The 21,407-nt window shown below is 36.9% G+C and overlaps 1 protein-coding gene across 1 annotated transcript; it reads left to right on the plus strand.

Annotated features, from left to right (window-relative positions):
* Positions 1–7,504: 7,504 nt before the first annotated feature.
* On the plus strand, positions 7,505–18,453 carry btbd3b (BTB (POZ) domain containing 3b). Its single transcript, XM_055029945.1, has 4 exons — positions 7,505–8,464; positions 9,739–9,829; positions 13,227–13,345; positions 14,731–18,453. Exons 1-4 carry the CDS (start codon positions 8,136–8,138, stop codon positions 15,761–15,763), a joined length of 1,572 nt encoding a protein of 523 aa, XP_054885920.1. The 5' UTR covers positions 7,505–8,135; the 3' UTR covers positions 15,764–18,453.
* The last annotated feature ends 2,954 nt before the right edge of the window (positions 18,454–21,407 follow it).

Here is a 21,407-nt window from a genome sequence, read left to right on the forward strand (position 1 = left end):
TCACGTGAGCTGTCACTTCTAGGATAGAAGGAGTTGTAAAAGGTGAGAATGTAAATGCAGAGAGCAGGTTGCAGACAGGGAGATGGATGACAAATTATTTTTTCAAAGGAGAACACAAAGCAAGGAACTAGATATGAACAAAAAAGAAAGAAAAAACAAAAGTTAAAACGATGTGACAAGCTAAAAAAAGTAAGATCAAAAAAACAATTTTAAAAGAGTGGTCTGATGAAGACCAGAAAAAAATCAAATCAAGCCAGGAGTATAAATGCTATAAGACATCATTAAATCCATGTGTTAAGATACATTAACAAAATAAAGTAAATTAACTCTAAGAACTTTAAAGGAAATTCATCATTATTTTTGTGTGTGTGAGTTTAGGCTTGCAGATATATCAGCACAGCTGGAATACAGTACAACAGCAATGTATGCAATTGCTTGGAGACATAAACAGACATACTCAAAAATGGAAAAGGTAACTATGGGAAGTGAATCTATCCCTCGTTGGACACAGTGACATATCTTGTCGAAACAGTTGTAATTCCAAAACCTTCCTTTTGGAAAACAAAAGGAAGATTGATTGAGAATGATCAATATTTGACACTCTTTGCTCTCTTGCTCTCAATATAATTATGTTCTAATCGAGATAGACACCCCACCCCTAAAAAAAGTACACGAAGACAAAGCACATCCTAACTCAAAAGATGAAGTTGGTTTTGTGTTTTGAGTGATATTTAATAATAATGTAGCTCTGGTAATGTATGAAAAGAAAGGAGTGAGAGGGGATTTTATTATACTGCATTCTGATGATACTTTAACCTAAGCATGTATATTTAATTAAAACCTAAGGGTACTGGCATAACTTGTAAAAAAAGGCACAAAACTTCTCCTTTAATTACACAATGGGAACTCATTTTATAGCAAAGTTCACTCTGCTTCACCCAGAAACCTGTTGAGTATGCCACATTTTATTTGCAAAGCTGTTGTTTGAAAAAACCCATTGCAAAAAATGTTAATTATTACATAAAAAAAGACTATGATTTGAAAGTATTAAACCCGGACATTTGGACATATGCGTACACATATGAGTTTTATTTTTATGTAAGTGAACATACATGCACGGTCTTGCAGGTCTGAAAAACCTTAAATGGATTTGTGTGTAGAAAACGCTAAATTAATGGGCAGACATGCAGAAAACTATGCCAAATCAGTTTTATATGACAGCACAGAGAGGATGAAGAGTGAGCAATGGAATAGGATGTGTGGGAGTCAGCAAGTGAGTGTGTTGTGGACCAGGGTTAAAGGGTCATCTCTACACTGTCATTACTCTATCCACAAATTTAGCTGAAGCACACACGCATGCCGGAAAACACATGCACAGCCACAGGATAGGTGCAAATAAATTGACTTGCAGAGGCCAAAATAATGTACCTATTTAAAATGGTTGTTGTGCATGTGATTCAGAGACGCTTCTGGCTCTTGCAAACCTCCTACAATCTTTAGTATTTCTTTGCGTTCCCAGCAAGTAAAATTACCCCCATAGATCTCAGTGTGACATATTGATTGTTAGCCAAAGGGGAGGCTATCATCTCATCTGCTGTGTTGCTGCCTTTCTGGCCAGTTAAAGTGAGTTGGGATATTTGTTGGACAAGACATAACTAATAGAGGATCATTGCATTTTGTGATGAAATGTTTATCCTGCCATTTGCTATAACAGCCATTTGCAATTAACAATGTGGTTATGCAATACAGTGAATAAATCTAGTATGAGTGTTGTGAAGGCCAGTGGGCCTGATTCCTCAAAAACCTACATAAATTTGGGAAAAAACAACATTAGTCCCACGTCTCATAAATCTGTTGGCTTAAAGTAATCGTTATTTTGACACTTGTATTTATTCATAGTGTCACTGTTAGAATTTCTATCATAGTTGGAGAAAGAGGCGACAGAGGAGAAAATGCAAGGCAGACAGAAAAGATGAATCACAGTCTCTAACACAAAGAAAGTGTCCAAATATTGTGTCACATCTTGTTGTTTTCAAAGTAGATTTGCCTAAACAAGTATTGAGCAGTCACACTTTAGAAGTGCTAGATGAGGTCCTGCCTCATTCTGGCGGCAACCAAACCCAAATTAGTTCTTCACACATTGTGCAAAAAATGCACAGGCTAAATGATGGCCTTCATAAACTTTCTCAGGCTTTACAGCAGATTCTCCCCTGAGGCCAGTCCACCCTCTGCAGTACCCCTAAATAAACTGCCCACAGTAAAAATTGACTGAATGAAAGCTTCATCAATCTCATTTTGAGAATTTTCATCCAAAAGCCCCCACTATGTACTGCATTAGCTTTGGAGTGTTAGGTGTCCCTCTTTTAAGTCTCATTATTGATTTGGGAATGACTTCATAATGACTTAATACTCACTGGCAGTGTTGTACATGTACACATTCAAGAGTAGTTAAATTTCTGAAGTACTTGCAACTTAAATCTGTTTTTCACATGATAAAGTTGAAATGTGCACAGCTGTCACTGGTGACTCTGAATGTTAATTGGCAGCAAACAAAAGACAAAAACTGAAAACTATAAAGGCCTTCTAAACCTTCTAAACATGACATTGCATGATAGTTTTCTGATGCTACTGTGCAGGAGGTTGGGTTGTTGACTCAATTGAGATTGTTTTGGTAGTGAACAATAAATAAACATGAAGTAATATATGCTCACATATGAATTGACACTTACAGAAATTAGATAAACACTTTTCTTCCCCTCAACATATTTTGTTGATAACTGAACCCCAACAAAAGCAAATGGTGACAAAAAAAAACAAGGAAAGTGTTTTAGCCTCACAAACACACTTTAACTAGGGCAGTGCACATGCACACAAACCCTCACACTGTTCTTGCACCCAACTGCCAGTTCTCTCCAAGACCCCACTGAAAAAATCAGCTCTTTCAGGACTTCTAAGCCCCATATCTGGGCGGACGCCATCACTTCCGCCCCTTCCACCTGTCAGGTGCCTTTGCCTGCTTTAATGGTGGCAGCAGAGTGGGGGGAGGCAGAAAGGAGGGGTACGGAGAGCAAACAGTGGACGACGAACTGCTGGATCCCATCCCTGCCTCCGTGTGCCAACCCTTCATCACAGTTCATTTCGCAGCCTCCCCTCTCCTCCGCTGCGCTCGGCCAAGCCTCTCAGCAGGTTTCCCTCTGCAGAAGAGTTCTGTCGCCACACAGGGTGGCATCTCTGTGCTCAAACCCAAAGTGGCAAGCAGCCATCTCCACAACATAACTAATGACTTAGCATTCGGAGTTTTGCAGAAATTTAAATTCCACTGAACCCAAAATAATTCACACCAATACAGATTTTTTTGTTATATATATATTTATAGATATATATATACTGCTCAAAAAATAAAGGGAACACTCAAACAATACAATATAACTCCAAGTAAATCAAACTTCTGTGAAATCAAACTGTCCACTTAGAAAGCAACACTGATTGACAATCAATATCACCTGCTGTTGTGCAAATGGAATAGACAACAGGTGGAAATGATTTTCAGATTTATTTTTATTTCATTCAGATCTAGGATGTGTTATTTGAGTATTCCCTTTATTTTTTTGAGCAGTGTATATATATATATATATATTTTTTTTATACACTGAGCATATTTCAGCAGTCTGCTTTTCTGGTTTGTTTGTACAGCACACCATCTGTAGTTAGTTCTTATAGAACGGAGGTGTCCTGCTAAAACAACTTACAAGATAAAGACGTTTCATTGAGATCTATCCTCAAGAAGCAATCAACAAAGGCACAGCTGGACTTCTGCTGCTTTTAAACTTAGTCTTTTGATGTTTCTACGCCACAGCAGGAGAAAAACTGTACAGAGGAAAAGAATTTAAGAGACCTGTAGCTCCATCAATGTATAAAATCATGTAATATTTTCTAGCTTTCATGTTTTAATTCTGAGATGTGCTATTTCATAAACTATGAAATAGCACGGTTCATGGTATAGCTATATATGCACACACATTTTCAACCTTGCATGAGAAAAAATGTGTTAAATTTGATCATTATAGCAGCTGTTAGTCTTTGTTAAACTCAGTGTTAATTGTAGTGTTACTACAGTTATGCTTATTTTTCACTTCTCTGTGAATATGTACGGCGAGGTGATGACAACATGCGAGATCAAATCAATGTTGACGTTGTAACAACACCATCATTACTTCCTCCCTTCACTCCTGCGTCTGCATGTGTGAACAACAGGATTTAATTTTCTGCTGATGAATGGAGGGAAAATGCAATTAAACCATTTCAAACTGATATTTGGTGGCATAAATCAAATACTGTAGGCAGCTCTTGGGCTATATTGTTAGATAAATTGTAAAAATGTCAAATTTATAACGCATATTAGCAGTTTCAGATAAGGAATCATCATTTTAACTTCTGCAGATAATAGACAGCTATGACAATGGATCTATCTGGAATAATAAAAAGCACAGCACGAGAAAACCTTTTCCCATCATCATTGTTATTGTCTGCATAATATGTTTTTTTTTTCCTTTCTGGTGTCACTTGTGGATTTGGTTACCAGGGTAACATCTCTAGTGGCCTGCAATTTCAGAGTATGGTGCCCCGTAATGTTGGTTGCATGTTGCCATAGCAAATTTCTCTGTTCGACAGTGTACACTGTATCAGAGGGCTTAGAGGGCTAATGCTCCTCAGTGCACCAAAACACTAAGACAGTTAATTAGGCTTTATGGAAAAATCAATATTGAGACTGGTTCAGGGAAGAGTCTCACAGGTAAATTCATTTAACTTATCCCAGTCTGTTTGTCAGTTTTATTTTCACTGTTATGAATGTGCAATACACACATTTGAATGGAAATAACACTACCACCACACCATGAAAATAAAATAGCAAACTCAACAAATACTTTTCTTTTCATGCTGGTCATCTAAAAGAATACTTGGGAGATGTGGATTTATTTTGTAAAATATCAAGTCCTGTTTTGAAAAGCTTTGTGCTGATATATGCTGATATGTGAAGAGTGTTTAACAGTGTGTTACTTTTTGCCATCACAACATAGTCTTGAATCTTCGTTTTCCATTTTGTATCGACAATATGGTCATCCTGGTCGGACTGTTAAAGTGAACTTTATTAAATATCTGGCCACCTAGGGGAGGTCAATTTATTATTTAGTGATTTTATGAAAACACGGGATCAAAAACAGTTGAAGCAACAGTTAAGCTAAACCTTAAGACAAATGGTTCTTCTAAATTACCCTAAGGATGACACTATATCAGCTGCAAAGTACTTTCAAGGTCTTTTCCCAGCTATGTTTTCACCACAAAACAAAGAGGGACGATTAAATAATGATGAACTCTCTAAACATAATGACACCACAGAAAGTTAATTATTCTGCAAAACACCCACAAAATGATTATGCCAACTTAAATAATAGCCAAATACACTTGAAGTGGCACTATAAAAATCTGTTTCCAATAGATGGCCGATCTGTCAGCTGCACAGTCAGTTCCAGCTTTCTGTGTCCAGTAAATACTATTGTCCCAATCGCTACCCTGGGGGACCTTTGTAGTATCCTGACTATAGTTTAACTCATTATTTACTTTTTAGCAGAAAGCCATTAGGCTTTCATAAAGGAACTTGAAAGTTCCTATATATTCCCTCTCCTGTTACACTGCCCCCTAGGGGTGAACGTAAGTGAGATTTCAGCTCCTTCCATTTCTCTTTAATGAATTTGTTCTTTTCCTTTAAAACCAGACCCACTGACTGTTTATCTGTCTGTCAACATCTAATTATTTGGTCAAAATTAAATATACACAACCCATTAAAAATACCAATCTTAAAATGGACTAGGTATGTTGAAAAATATAAAGTGGGAAGTAATTCAGAAGAAGCTTCCTCCACCTAAAAACAGAATAATTTAACCTTAAAATTATTTTATGTTTATTTTTAAAGAATGTTTCTATTATTCTGGAACTTAAGGAAAAGACTATATATGTAATCCTAACTGATCTAACATTTGAAGTGTAGACTGATTTAATGCCATACAAAATAGTTCTGTTTTTATACGATGTATGCAAATATCTGGTAACAACTCTGATGCTGATGGCACAGAATGTTTTGATAGTTTTGTAACAAAAATAACAAAAAAATAGCTTCGCTTACATGAAGATAAAACTGCATGTGTGACAGTATCAAATCAAATGTAAAGAAAAGCGAGCTTGCACACTTAAACAAGGTTCTGGTAAGAAGAATAAGAAAAGACACCATTGCTGAACATAAAGCTAAAAATAATTAAGAATTTGACCAAGTAGGCTAACTCCTACCTGCATTTCTACATCCTAGATTAGGCTTAATCTGGGCAGAAAGATTCAAAACGTGTTGCAGCAGTACAGGCATGCCCAATCTAAATGTCTCAATCCCCTTCCCACATTGCTGAAGAAGTAATTTATATAAGTTAAATGAATGATCAGTTGTTACTGAAACACTTGAAAGCTGAATGGGTATAATAGCACTTGTACCAATCTGAAGGTTGAATAACCAAAACAAGAGATTAAAAACAACAAAAATCTTTGTGGGCTTACATGTCCATTTATTCAACAATTTAGTTTTTGAATGAAAAATGTTGCCTATTTTGTTGACATAATTTTTAATTAAAATGCAATTAATTTCAATATGTCCCCACATATTTCATAAGAAAGGAAACAATTACCGGCCAAACTGAAATTGATATATTTCTAAAAAAGATGCCTCTCTAGTGTTTAGAGAAGCAATGTTATTTACATAAAAGTCTTGTATCTTCGTGCAGCTGAAATACAGGACAGATACTCAATAGCGTGGCAAGGGTGTAAATAAACAATTAAAGCCTCAAAGGAAAAAAGTAAAGCTACTGTGCAAGTTAAGCAAGAAGGACAAATAATCCATATGCATTTAGAGAACATTGTGCTGAGAGTACATTGTATTGTTAGCTCCATGTACTCTCTGGATAGGATGATAAAAAATGTACAAAGACATCTTTGAAGACCTTTTTTGTTCTTAAAAAGAAAAGTTGTTTGAAACATCTTGGAGGTATAAATCTATGGTGAAGTAATATAATCCCACTATAGGTGGGAATTCAATACTTTCAACTCTTTATCAACTGCATTTAATACAAATGCCATATGATGACTAATCAAATTCTACCTAAACAATTATTAAGCTTATTTATTGGAGTTAAAATGTAACCCTTAGGCTTTAAGTAAACACATGAAGGAAAAGCTGTGACTTAATCTATCTTTCTTATGAGACATGACTGCCACTTTAATTGAGACGTACCCAATTACATATTCAAGCATGTGCAGCCCTATAGGCTGAATTAGCCAATCATAAATGCTGTCTGCTGCCATTGGCTGAGCTCCTGAGAGAGCTCTAAACTGTGCTGAGAGGGGGGCGGGGATGTGGGGGCTCTCGATCTCTTCTGCGCTCTCCCATTCAACCCCTGTAGTCAGCAGAACGAGAGGCTGAGCGGAGCAGCGCAGCATTCACAGCTCCTGCATCCTGCAGATGAGTCTGCTCCGAGGAAGAGAGGGGGAAAAACGATCCTCCCTCACAGAGAAAAAGAGTCATAGATGAAGAGAGGCAGAAAGGGGATGAAAAGCACAAAGGGAGAAAGAGGGCAAAATGACAGGACCTGAGTAAAAGGTGCTGCCTGAGGACAACTGCAGCGATACTAAATCTGGAGCTGTCAGGACAACCCTCAGTGAGCCAGCGAGTGAGAACGGCACAGAGAGGAGGAGAGAAGAAGTGGATTTGAAGAGCTGATCTTATCACTCTGGACAAGCAAAGATGGGAGCCCTGAAAGACTCTCCATCACCAGATCAAACTTCACATCAGAGAAAAGCCTTCAGGTCATCGGTTTGAAGCTCCTTCTCCAGGGAAGTGACAAAACAGAGAAGAGACATATTCTAGCAGTTCCAAAAGCTGCTGGAACAGACCTCACATAGGACTCTTGCTGCCGAACTGCTCAGAGTGGCTCAAGTCTCTCCTGTCCTCATCCCCCTCAGCCCTCCATCACACCTGGCTACTCCTTCTGGATGTCTTCTCTGCATGCTCTCCCACTGCTCAGCAGTTGAACACACTCATGGTCGATGCCAAGGGAAGGAACATGAAATGTCTGACTTTCTTCTTAATGCTTCCTGACTCGGTGAAAAGCAAGTCAAGCAAAAGCTCCAAAAAAGGGAATGCCAGTGGCAGCTCTAAGCTTCCCCCAGTCTGTTATGAGATAATCACCCTGAGGAGCAAGAAGAAGAAGAAGATGTCTGCGGAAATTTTTCCCACTAAGAAACCGGCATCCACCACCACCACCACCACTACCACCACGGTGCAGGAGTACCAGCAGCAGAACCTCAACAACAACAACACGATACAGAACTGCAACTGGCAGGGACTCTACTCAACTATAAGAGAAAGGTACAGTATGCCAAACAAGAAAGCTGCACACTGCAACACAAATGATTCTCATGACTGCAACCATTTGGAGATTACATGTGTACTGATAAATGACAAACTTGTATAAAGATTCTCATTTATCTCTATCTCAGACACGACTAATGCAACCTTTATATTTGTGGTTAGCTGTAGGTAATGTGAGAGTGTCAAAAAAAACTGTATCACGGTCATTGAATAAAAATTAAAACGAAAAATCTAAAAAGCTTTAGTTGCTTTTATTGAAGTAGAGCATAAATAATTTGCAATGGTGTTAAAATTTTTTCTTATTGCAGTTGGGAAATTAACTATTCATAATCTTCATAGTAGTGTAATAATCTGATATTAGCAGGTTAGGTGGTCTGGCTATCTACTTAGGTAGCTAGCTGACTCTCTGCTGGTTAGCAGATGTACTGTTATCAAATTTAAAACAATATTACCTTAAAAAGAGCAATGGGTTGCAGGCTTTTAGATTACATATTATTCATATGAAAAAAACAACAAAATGTATTGTTTTTGGGAGCAAGGGAAATGTTTAGGAGACTTCTTTCAGCTATCTGGACCAGCAGTGCTCAGCAATCACTTGGAAAGACAATTCCAGCCAATCTATTGTATTCTTATTGAAACAGCTTTGAACTGCACATGTTAACCTTAATTGTTTAAAACCTTGCTGTACCTCGACAGCTGAAACAGGCCCCTGCCATTTTGCCAGTGTTCTGTCAGTGCTGTCCTCATTCTGTTGGGTAGACCTCTGTTTACAGCCTCTCCCACTCCTCCAGCCTTCACGGCTCTGATGCAGCGGAGAACAGACAGGCAGCAAGTGTGTTTGATATGCACAACATGCAGAAGCTGATCTGTGCTAAAAGCAAAATATTTACTTTGGCCTGTCTGTAAAAGGCCCCAGCTGTTCGGAGCAAAACGTGGGCTTTTTTTTTTGACCTGGCTTTTGTTGTCTCTCCAGAACGTCGTGGGGCTGTTTACCCACCCCAGTGACATGTACTCAATAATATATGAGCACAGCTTTATTGTTGGTCCCGTTCTTTCACAGCGGGGACTTTCCATTAAGTTTGTTGTCTTGTTTGCCTGTCTTTATGAAGAGAGAAGACATAAAAATAAGTAGTATGAAGAGAACTTATACCGATGAGACTGTTTTACTTTAGCTGAAGCAGGATGAAAGATGCTACTGAGCGATAATGTTACCATACAGCTGAAATGTGCAAACATTCTGATTTTGTTTGTCTGCTTTACTTTCTCTTCAGAAATTCAGTGATGTTCAACAATGAGCTGATGGCAGATGTTCATTTTGTCGTGGGTCAGCCTGGAAGGACCCAGCGGCTGCCGGGCCACAGAGTAAGAATCTATCAGTAAAAATAACGGCAACAAGAAAAGGAAATCAACAAACAAGGGATCAGGCAGGCTGAGTTTCATAGGTCATTTCATAGAAGCATGAAAATAATCTTCTTCCATCGAGTGCTTCTGTGGAAATGAAATCTTTTGTGCTCTGTTCTCACTTCCGCACCATGTGTCTTTTTCAAGACAGTCTTCAAATATTTATATAAATGAGGCTGAAAGAGCGGGAGCAAGACGAAGGGGTCGTCTCTGCCTCAGCAGTCATCTCACACAAAATGTCTCAGTCCAAACTCAGCTTTTCAGAACTGCTTCCTTCCTTTAAATTCAATGAAGGAAGATGAGAAAAGAATGGGAATTTACAAATATTGTTTTTTTTTTATTTTTTATATTTACCATGTTTGAGTACATTTAAAGTAGTCCTTGCTTCGGTTGCTCCATTAGTGTGATTTATTTAGGTAGATGTAAACCCAAAGACCGGGTACTAAAATCACCTCGGTTTCAAACAGACTCCAGAGTGATGTGTTTATGGTCTGAATGTGATCTCACCTCAATCCTACACCTCAACCAGACGTTGCTGCAAACTTCAGCCAAATGACTTCCCATAGTCAGATATGCCTTGCATTGTAGAGTAAATAAAATTACATTTATTTTTTTGCAAAGCATAAACCGACACCCAAGCTTCAAGCCAGGTTCTCAAAATCATTATACTTATTCAATTATTTTGGCAGAAATAGTAACTAACAATTTGATTAAATTCTTTTCACATGCTTTCAGACACCAAACCATCAAGAAAAGTTATAAATGAAACTAAAAACTGATTTGGATAAAAGTAAAGAAACTATAAATGTGAAAATGCTCTTAGGAAAGATTTTAGAAAATATTTTATATACTGTAATGCTATAACGCTATAATTCACAACTAACTCGTTTAAGCATTCCTTAAACTACTTCTGTAACTGACCCTTTATAGCTGACTCTGCATATAGCTGCTATGACTTCAGACATTTAAAAATGTTTGACTTTTTTGTTTTTTAAAAATCAGACTTTTTCTCACAAATAATAAGGAAAGGGAGCAAGCTTTCGAATTAATGTGTAACTATGCTAACTACTGTCTCTGAATTTCAGTTTGAAAAAAAACAACTAAAGTTTAATCAGGTCACAAGACATTTTAACTGTCTTCTGCAAATGTGATACCAAACTTTTACTAATAAATAATTTACTGGTAAAAAACTAGAAAAAAATATTTTATCACTTCTCAATTAATAAGAGTGGAATTTCAAGGGACTTGTATATTAGCAGGGAAATCCCACTCACCTCTCAATAGACCATACATGCAAGGGTCAGAACAACTTCAGCCGGTTTCAATTAAATTTCAACTGTTTTAATGCTTGTGCTAATTTCTACAATTTAAAACCTGTAAATAAATCTACTTTAATTAAGAAAATGTAATTTTTCTTGTTCAGTTATCACTAACTAACTTATGTAATACTATATCTAACTTGTATCACAATCTTGCTTAGCCCTTGTCTTTGTTTTCTCTGCCCACTGAAGTGACTGCTCTTTCAAGATGTTCAGATAAATAATTAAGATGAACCTTTTCTTACACCATATGCCCTCTGTGAATGCACTCTGATATTTACTTACTTTAAACACAATTACGCAAGATTAATATGGTAAGTCCCTTTAATGCCTTAAATTCACCCGTCCAACCACATTAGCTTTCAATAGCTCTATTTTCTCTCTTTTGGTCCATTATATGAGACCAAGTGAATTATATATGATTTGGAGCTTCAGTGCTCTTGGTGCATTTAGAGAGAACAGTTATGGAAGAATGATTTGATGGCCCTTTATGCTGAAACATTATACCAATAGGATTTAAAGATATTCAGCTCAGCAATCTTTATTGTGTCCAGTTGGCAGGAAATTACACAACCATTGTCTTTGTAGTTAGTTCTTGAGCAAGCCAAGGAAATAGCTAAAAGCATTAAATTTGTTTATATCTATGAAGAGCATGACCTGAGACTAATTTAATTCATTTCTATTATATTGTTCCTTAATCCATATTCAAGAGCATGTGTGTCTCCATAATGAAGGAAACAAATATGTTTTAGAAAATTGTATTATAGCATGTACCAGCATCTACAGCAATAGTGACATCTTTTCAAGCATTTCCCCCTGACTGGCTGCAATTTAGAGAAATTTATTTCAGGAAATTTATGCCACCCACATATTCACCTACACGTCCTTGCACAAACACTTCCACACAAAGATCTGAAACCTGAGTTTATAAACAGAACTTGAGGCCCAGCAGTGTCTAATCGAAGCGTGCCTATTAATGAAAACGCTGATTGTGTTACATCTAATTTCATCATGATTCAGATAAGAAATTAATTCCAGCAAACTGAACCTTTAGTGCACTCAGTTAAGTATCTAGAAATCTGCCTTCCTGTTCACGGGGAAAAGAAAAGCTGGCTAAGAACTGCAGAGAAAATCCAAGCATTAAATATTTTCATGACTCAAGCTTTTCTCAGATACTTGCGCTTTTATCCAAACAAAAAATATATTGGACCTTTTCTTTCGTATATCCATCCGACTATGCCAAACCATGGCAAACTTGTTTACTTTAAACAACAGGCTATGTTTCCAGGCATAATCTATTGACAAGTCGTTGTTGGTCACGATTCTCACAGAAATAAAACAAACATTTGCTTTTGTTAGCGGTTTTACAAAATGACCTGAACAAAATAATTACAACCCGACCTCAGTAAATATTGCAAAAGCTTTTATCTGCTATCACAGGCATTAGGCTGTTCTAATAGCAAACAACCCTCGAAGCACCTGATTTTAGTCTATCTATCTATCTATCTATCTATCTATCTATCTATCTATCTATCTATCTATCTATCTATCTATCTATCTATCTATCTATCTATCTATCTATCTATCTATCTATCTATCTATCTATCTATCTATCTATCATCTATCTATCTATCTATCTATCTATCTATCTATCTATCTATCTATCTATCTATCTATCTATCTATCTATCTATCTATCTATCTATCTATCTATCTATCTATCTATCTATCTATCTATCTATCTATCTATCTATCATCCTGATGGTATAAAAACTTTGACTCTATATTGTTAAGGTTTCACTTAATGTTGTTATTTTTGTGTTTTTTTATTTTTATATTGTGATGAGATATTAAGCTGCACCCTCATACAAACAAGAAACAAAAAATATTTCCATTGACAAAAAGTCTAGGGCATGAATTATTTTCCAGATCTCAAACCTCCATAACTGTACATGCATAGATACAGAGATGCTACATTTTATGTGCTAGTAAAGTGTATATTCTTCATTGTCACAGTGTTTTCTCTTCTTCTTTCCACAGTACGTACTGGCTGTAGGCAGTTCAGTGTTTCATGCCATGTTTTATGGTGAACTTGCAGAAAACAAAGATGAGATTCACATACCGGATGTGGAACCAGCGGCGTTTCTGGCAATGCTAAAGTAAGAAGGTTCAGACTGTTTGTCTATTTTTCCCTCACATCACTGATTATTTACTGATGTTCTTTGTCTAGATCAATATTTTTTCTATTATATTTTGTATAAAACTGCTCAACACTCATGACTTATTATACCTGTCTATGCAAGCATATTATCTGTACTCAGAGTACATAAGTATTATCCTTTATTCATTTAGCCAAAAAGAATCATGTTTTTGTTTTCTGTGGAAAGAATGATTTAATTACAGTTAAACACCCAAAATTTTCTTGTTTGCTCATTAAATGAGAGAGAAAAAAAACTACACTCTAATGAAAGAAAGTACACTCTGATGCATGGTAAAATTAATAGTGGATTCTGTGATGAGCTGTTCAGGTTGTGCTGCAGCACAAGCTTCCCTAAACCTTGACACATCCACCTATATGCTTTATAATTGGTATCAGTTTTTTTTTTCCTAAAAATACTGAACATGTCCTCTGTTCTGGCTCAATTGTGTAGTTTTAAACTCATCTTCCAAACAAACGTTATTTAAGTCGTGCTCTATGTCTATGTTTTTGCTCAGTATGACTTTCATGTTATACTGAGTACAGTCTTAGAGAGAAATGGTTCCCTTATCATATCTCTCCTGAAAGTTAAACTTTGCAGTTTATTTCTGGCTATACAGGGAGTCACTTTCACATCAGCAGCACAAAAAAGATTTTTGGAGAATATTTTTAGCATTTTGTGGTCTGCTCTAAGGTTGACCTTACCTGGATGACCAGGCTTGGCTTGCAGTTTGTCAGTGTTCTCCATTAGAAGACTATCTTCTGTATAGTGTATTTGCTGATTTCAGATTATTTAGAGACCTTTTTAAACTCCTTACTGGAGCAAAAAGCTGCCAAAATCTTCTTTCTGAAAGTCTCATTCAGCTCTATTATCACCAAGGGGGTTCACTCTCACTTTACTAGATAGGAACATAAAAAGCTAAATGTCTGAGGTGTCAACAAGATAAACCTGAGTCAATAGACCGAGTCATGATGTTGTCATGTTGGGCACTTGAGGTGTAGTTTTAGCCAATTTCAATGGCACTCAATCTGCCAAAAGTTTCAGAAAATCTGAGGGTTTTCTGGTTTATTCCTCAACAGAAACTGCATTTTGATAAAATATTAAATAAAATGTTCAAAAGCCTTTTCTTCAACATTTAGAATTTCTTTTATTCTTTAGTATTGGCCCAATCTGAACTAAATATTGACTAAATAAATGACTTTACAATGAGGTAAATCTCAATACTTTCCTTTCACTAAATTTTCTAATTTCAATTATTTTACTATTCTACCTCCCCTGATTTTATAACAACATGCTAAACATTTTGGTTTGTTGATGTGACAAATGTCCAATTTCTTCTCCAACAGATATATATACTGTGATGAAATTGACTTGACTGCTGACACCGTGCTGGCCACTCTCTATGCTGCCAAAAAGTACATTGTCCCTCACCTGGCACGTGCCTGCGTCAACTTCCTAGAGACAAGCCTGAGTGCCAAGAACGCCTGCGTGCTGCTCTCCCAGAGCTGCCTGTTTGAGGAGCCGGAGTTGACACAGCGCTGCTGGGAGGTGATTGATGCCCAGGCTGAGCTGGCATTACGTTCAGAGGGTTTCTGTGACATCGACTCCCAGACCCTGGAGAGCATCCTTCAGCGAGAGACACTCAATGCTAAAGAGATAGTGGTATTCGAGGCTGCACTTTGCTGGGCTGAGGCCGAGTGTCAAAGACAGGAGCTCACGTCTTCTACTGACAACAAGCGTAAGGTCCTGGGGAAGGCCATGTACCTGATACGTATCCCTACAATGGCTCTGGATGACTTTGCCAATGGAGCAGCCCAGTCCGGCGTGTTGACGCTTAATGAGACCAATGACATCTTCTTGTGGTACACGGCAGCCAAGAAGCCTGAGCTTAAGTTTGCAAGTCAACCGAGGAAAGGCCTGACGCCACAGCGCTGCCACAGATTCCAGTCCTGTGCCTATCGAAGCAATCAGTGGCGCTACCGCGGCCGCTGTGACAGCATACAGTTTGCTGTGGATAAAAGAGTTTTTATCGCCGGGTTTGGCTTGTACGGATCTAGCTGTGGCTCAGCAGAGTACAGTGCCAAGATAGAGCTGAAGCGTCAAGGTGTGCTGCTGGGGCAAAACCTCAATAAATACTTCTCTGATGGGTCCAGCAACACCTTTCCAGTATGGTTCGAGTATCCAGTCCAAATTGAGCCAGATACCTTCTACACTGCCAGTGTTGTTCTGGATGGAAATGAGTTGAGCTACTTTGGACAGGAAGGGATGACAGAGGTACAGTGTGGTAAAGTGACATTCCAGTTCCAGTGCTCCTCAGACAGCACCAACGGCACCGGGGTGCAGGGAGGGCAGATTCCTGAACTTATCTTCTATGCTTGACAACACGTGTAACAATTTCTCTCATTTTTAGTGCACTTACTGAAGCAGAAATGTATCACTTTGTGCATAACGGAAGGTGTTTTTTTGTTGCAGCTTGATGTTAGACCCGTGATATGTTTTCTTTACTTATTTTGACATGAGCAAATGGTCCAGCTCCTGGTCAATTTGCCCCATCACCATTTCATAATGGACAATATTTTTGAAGTACTTTCATAAATTCTGAAGATAAACTTATATCATTTTGAAAAATATTTTCTGAACTTTTGGGAGGTTATATTTTACTCCTTGATAGCCAATTTTTAAAGTATTTATTTTATATTCTACAGATAATAAACCAGCTATTTAAATACACTTTATGCATTTTTTTTTTACTTACCAACATTGAATTACACTGAACCACTTGTTTAAATCAGTCAAGCGGAACAAAGTTATTTTTAGTTAAGTCACAAAGAAACTTGAAGCAATTTGTGAAAACCCAAATGATGATGCCATTGCTTTGTACATTTCTGATACAATTCACAAAATTTGACTTAATTGGAGGTGAAAGTTGATGTTTTAAGGGAACATCCCAAACACACAGCTTCCTTTTGTGACATCACGTGAAGATCAAGGAAGGAAGGAGACAGGTTCTGTGTCCCAGAGATGAATGTGCTTTGGTGGCAAATAATTGACCTCAGATTTAAAACAAAAGACATTGTGAAGACGTTAGCTGTCATTATCCACAGTAAAACCAGAAAAAACAATTGTGTTTTTAATGTACTGTATATTTTTGCTTTAAAGAATTACTTTAAATCCTTGGTTGCCAAAGCTGGTTCAAAATATTCCCCTGGTGGGTGGAAGTTGATGCACAGGTGGTATGAAAGTCCCTGCAGTGGATCTTTCTATGTCATACAAGAAAAAAAGTTATGTACAAAAAGGTGAAGGAGCAAAATAACCTAAACTGGACCATTTAAAATAAGTTGCTGAGTTGTCCAAATAAATGAACTGCCCTGATGTCTTGCTCTAGAATAAACAAACAAAAAAAAAATTCTTGCACTACAGGTGCATGTACAGATGAACATATGTAAATTTAGAAAAATGTATACGATGGCACAGTTGTGGCCTTTGTTGGCTGTATAGATATCTTATATAATAAAAATGTTACAGTATGTTTATTATTTCTACACTTGCACAGAGTGCACATATATATGAGCAATACTTGATTGAATGGTGATTATTTTATTCCAGGAGTCTCTGGACTCTTACCATGGAGATATAAAATACTGTACAGCTTTCAAAACCAACCCATGTTTAAGATCAAAATCATGGTTGTTTAAAATGGACTGCTGCCTTTTCAATTTTGTTCTGGAAGCATTAAATAAGACCTTCTTTAAATAACATTTATCTGCATCTACACCCTCCACAAACCATCTTAGGAAGGCATCTTGCAAAACTAGGGCTGCACAATATTAGAAAACAAAAGCATATGATAAACTAATGAATGTTGATATCCAGCTCAAATTTAATTTCTTTTACTTTGGAAATGAAACAACTAAGTTAGTATTGCTTAATGATTTGACCATAATGCCATCCTCTTAATTTTTGTGCTGCATTAAACAAGAGTCTCTAAGTATTACAAGTATAAAGAGCTTGAGTGCATGCTACTTGAAAAAGTAGCCAACATTTGATGCAGTTCTGGCAGTTCTTTGTGATATTGCATTAGAGTAGCATTGCGATAAATTTGCAGTATATTGTGCAGCCCTATGCAAAACAATACCCTCATTTCCAAAGCTGCTTTGCCTCACTTTTACAGAATATGAACAGGAAAGGGGAATGGTAATGATAAAGTCCCAACTAACCTCTTTTTAATGCATGAGCAAAGTTACAGACCTCATTCAAGTAATTGCTTGCTATAAGAGGGGATGCAACAACATGCCTGGTTAAAAACATGTTTTTAAAGTTTATTTTTCTTCTGTAGAAAATCTTTGAACAGTATAAATTATGTTGCTATCCTTCATTATCATTATGTAGCCTAATGTATTCGCCTTAATCCAGGAAAGCAAGGTGTATGTATATTTGTTTATTTTTTATTTTTTGCTTGATATTAGTTTTGCTTGTAAAATAGAAAGCTGACTAATGTGGATATGTCTAGAGTCAAATCTAGAACTTAAATCCTCAACATTCACCATTTCCTGTTGAAATTTTGTTCTCTCATTTATCCATAGTGATCTCTACTGCAGCACTCACAACATGGACAGACTGGATCTGTTACCATCTTATATGTATGTACTACTAATGACTGTGGCACCTTGCTTTTGTTTACAGTGAAATAATCAGTCGAACTGCTGTTTATCTGCTTAACTTTGTTAAAAAACTTATGTGCACTGGAAATGATGGAGCACTCCCTCCTAATGTGAACAAGCAGTTTTTGTATTCATGGAGCATATTACTGCACAGTTGCACTGATGCTGGCTTCTGAATACGTTTGTTTTGCTTTTTTTTTGCTCATTTTTAATGCAGGTAATTTTGGGGGGATTTAGTATACTACTGAGTATTCTTTCTGATGAAGGATAAAAGTCTTCAGGCTTGTGTGCTGGTGGTAATGGATGGGTAAACTGGTGTACATGTCCTGTGTTGTCTGTTCTACAGTACTGCAAGACCAGCGAATGTGTGTGGTTGTGTATGATGCAAATAAACAAAAGTTGTACATACACATTGTGTATTTTGTCTCCTGAAGGTTGTATCTGACTGCAGGTTCAAAAATTAGGACATGGGGTGACATCTCTGTTTAGTGCTGCAGGGATTTTGGATGTCAGGTTGAGCAGTCAGTTGATTGTCTCTGTGTCACTCTAACACCCCACCGTTTTCTGTCAAATGCAAATTGACAAACTACTTTTTATGTTGAAATTATTCTAAAACATATGCAGTTCTGTAAAGGTGAGTGAGGATTTTTTAAATCTCAATCCCAGAGGAAGGACTTAAGAAGGACACCTTTTGTTTCATAGTTAGGACAACTAAAAGAAAAAACTACTACTACAAAATTAACCACAGATTAGAGGTGGTCAATGTTAACCTTAATCGACAATCAGTAGCACTGAAAAAAAAAGGATTTCCAGTTCACTAAATGTGTCATTATTAGGATACACAATGATTTTAGGAGTATAAAACTATCTACAAACAAGAAGTTTGTGTTCAATAATGATCAAATCATAGATTAGGAATTCATAAATTGAGATAACTACTACCTAACAAAGAATCTGCAGCACATTTTCTCTTTTTTGAGGTATGCACACACTCAGACACACTCAGAAAAAATCTGATTGCTGAATTTCTAATCTACGGGATCTGCGTTTAAATACAGATGACAACTGTTTGAGGATGCTTAGATGATACGAGTTACAATGAGATTTAATTTTTCTTCGGGAAAAATAAAAGTGTTTCTGAACTGAACAGAAATTTTGTATCTCATATTATATCTAGGCCTACTGATTTTAAAAGAATATTCAAAGGCACCAATATCTTAAGAGAGTTTCTAATTGCAAAGGAGACATAACTTTTTCTGAAAACAATGAATCAAAAATATGCTTTAGGAATTAATCAGGTTATGCATCAGGTTATAAATATGTATTAAATACATCTCTCACTCTTGAGACCAGTGTTTCTCTTTGATGTGGGTGAGTTCACTAATCACATCAACTCTTGTAAACATTTATATTAATACAAAACCAGAGGCCAGAATTTGCACAACCTTTCCAGTACTGGCCAGTAACATGAAAATGTTACGGGGTTTAATGAGTCTTGATCATTAATACGCATCTCATTTATATCATTCAGATGGTCAGATCAGGATTTGATTTAAACGACATGAAGGATCTTTGCTTTAGGTTACAGTTGGTGGTGTGGGAGATGTGCATTATGGATCCGCAGGGCTTCAGGAAATGCGTGAGGCTTTTATCTTGATGTGAATTTAAATAACAGAAATGTTTCTGACACCCATATTAGATCTCTGTCACAAAGACCTTGGGCGCTTCTGAAAGAGCAGAAGGTCTAACCTGAAATTAGTACAGTTTATGTTTTGTTTTAATTCAGAGAACAACCCCATGCAGAGACCAAACCTTTGTGTCACTTTTGATGCATAAACAAAGCACCAGGCCTCTGGTGAGAGATTTCCTCCTTTTGTTCACACGAACACTTTTTATTCAACACTATAATTTTATAATTCTTTGGTATTTGTCACAGTCAGTTCAGTAGGCAGGGTGGCTAGAGGAGGTGTGGCCGAAGGAACTCAACTACTGATGATCAACAAAAAATGAATCAAGGCTCAGTACAATGATGATGTTAAAAGGCTTCACATAAAGACGGAAAAACATAAAAGTCGCCAGATTTTATTCTGCAAGGGCTCCACTCTTCGTCTTGTTTGCTGCAGGCAATTCACTGCGCAACATTCTAATAATTTCCTTTGCAGCAAAATGTAAATGAATTAATAATAGCTAGAGAGGGAAGGAAAACCCAGCTGTGGGTGTAAGGAATTCATCAAAGAAAATTATTTCTGTATAGGATTTTTAATTGAACCTTGTTCGCACCTCAAGAAAATTCTTCAGTCTCGCTCCAGGCCAAATGTACATCTTGTATCTATAAGATAATATTCAAAGTACAGAATCTGCTTTAGTGCAAAATATGCTTAGCAAGTGTCATAAAAGTCTAGAAGGTTTGTTGGAATGCCATGATGAATGCAGAACATTTAAAGGGGTGTTTCATGATTTTTCAAGTAATTGTTTGGCAAACTGTTTCATAACCGACTTCACCGCAGAAAACTTTGGTGTCTTCAGAAAGTATAAATTTGACTAATATTAAGACAGCCCCTAAAAATACCTGGCTTTCTTAATGAGAAAAATCTTAGGCAAGATGTGAATTGTGGTCCTCCAGAAGTATTCTTCATCTTTAGGTATAATTTACACATTAGGAAAGTGTCACATTCATTTGTACAAACTGTTATGAACAAGTATAAACAGTATGACAATCTTCAGCCATCATACCATTCAGAAAGGTGAGAGTTTTGTGTCAAGGCTAATTAGCTAGAACTTCAGCAAACCCAAAACTCTTGACTTAAATCATACGTTTCAAATAGCATTCCACCAAATACTAAATGCATGCATATAAACTTACTTTCTCTCTTAATTTTGGCATCTAGCAAATAAAAGTAGATTGCTACATTGATTATGTAAATATGTGGTTGCAGCTGTTAATGAGAAAATTATTTCAAAAAGCAAAAAGATAAAGTTGCAGTCCTTATTGTGGATCCACTTGATTTAGATTTGTGGGAAGCAAATGCTGTGCATTCCAGGTACATTTTAATTTTACTTAAAAGACAAAAAACAATGCGTTTGGCTAATAAATCGAGCTGTAACTTATTTTAACCAGGGTAAATGCGCACAACACAGTGGAGGTAAACCGTATTACATCCCAGTTGTGCCGCGATAAATACCCTGTTTACATAATCATGCTTTTGTCAAATGAAACAGGATCCAAAATGCTGCAGCCAGGGAGAAAAGTAAAAAAAATAGTAGTTTCATAAGCAGTGGAAGCTAAATATGTTGCCGAAGCACTATGCTAATCAAGCTATTTAGTCCTACAACTATAGAATGGTATACCTGTCACCCACAGC

The sequence above is a fragment of the Poeciliopsis prolifica genome, unplaced genomic scaffold (assembly GCF_027474105.1).
Source record: "Poeciliopsis prolifica strain line A6 unplaced genomic scaffold, Auburn_PproV2 SCAFFOLD005, whole genome shotgun sequence".
NCBI classification, from domain to species: domain Eukaryota; kingdom Metazoa; phylum Chordata; class Actinopteri; order Cyprinodontiformes; family Poeciliidae; genus Poeciliopsis; species Poeciliopsis prolifica.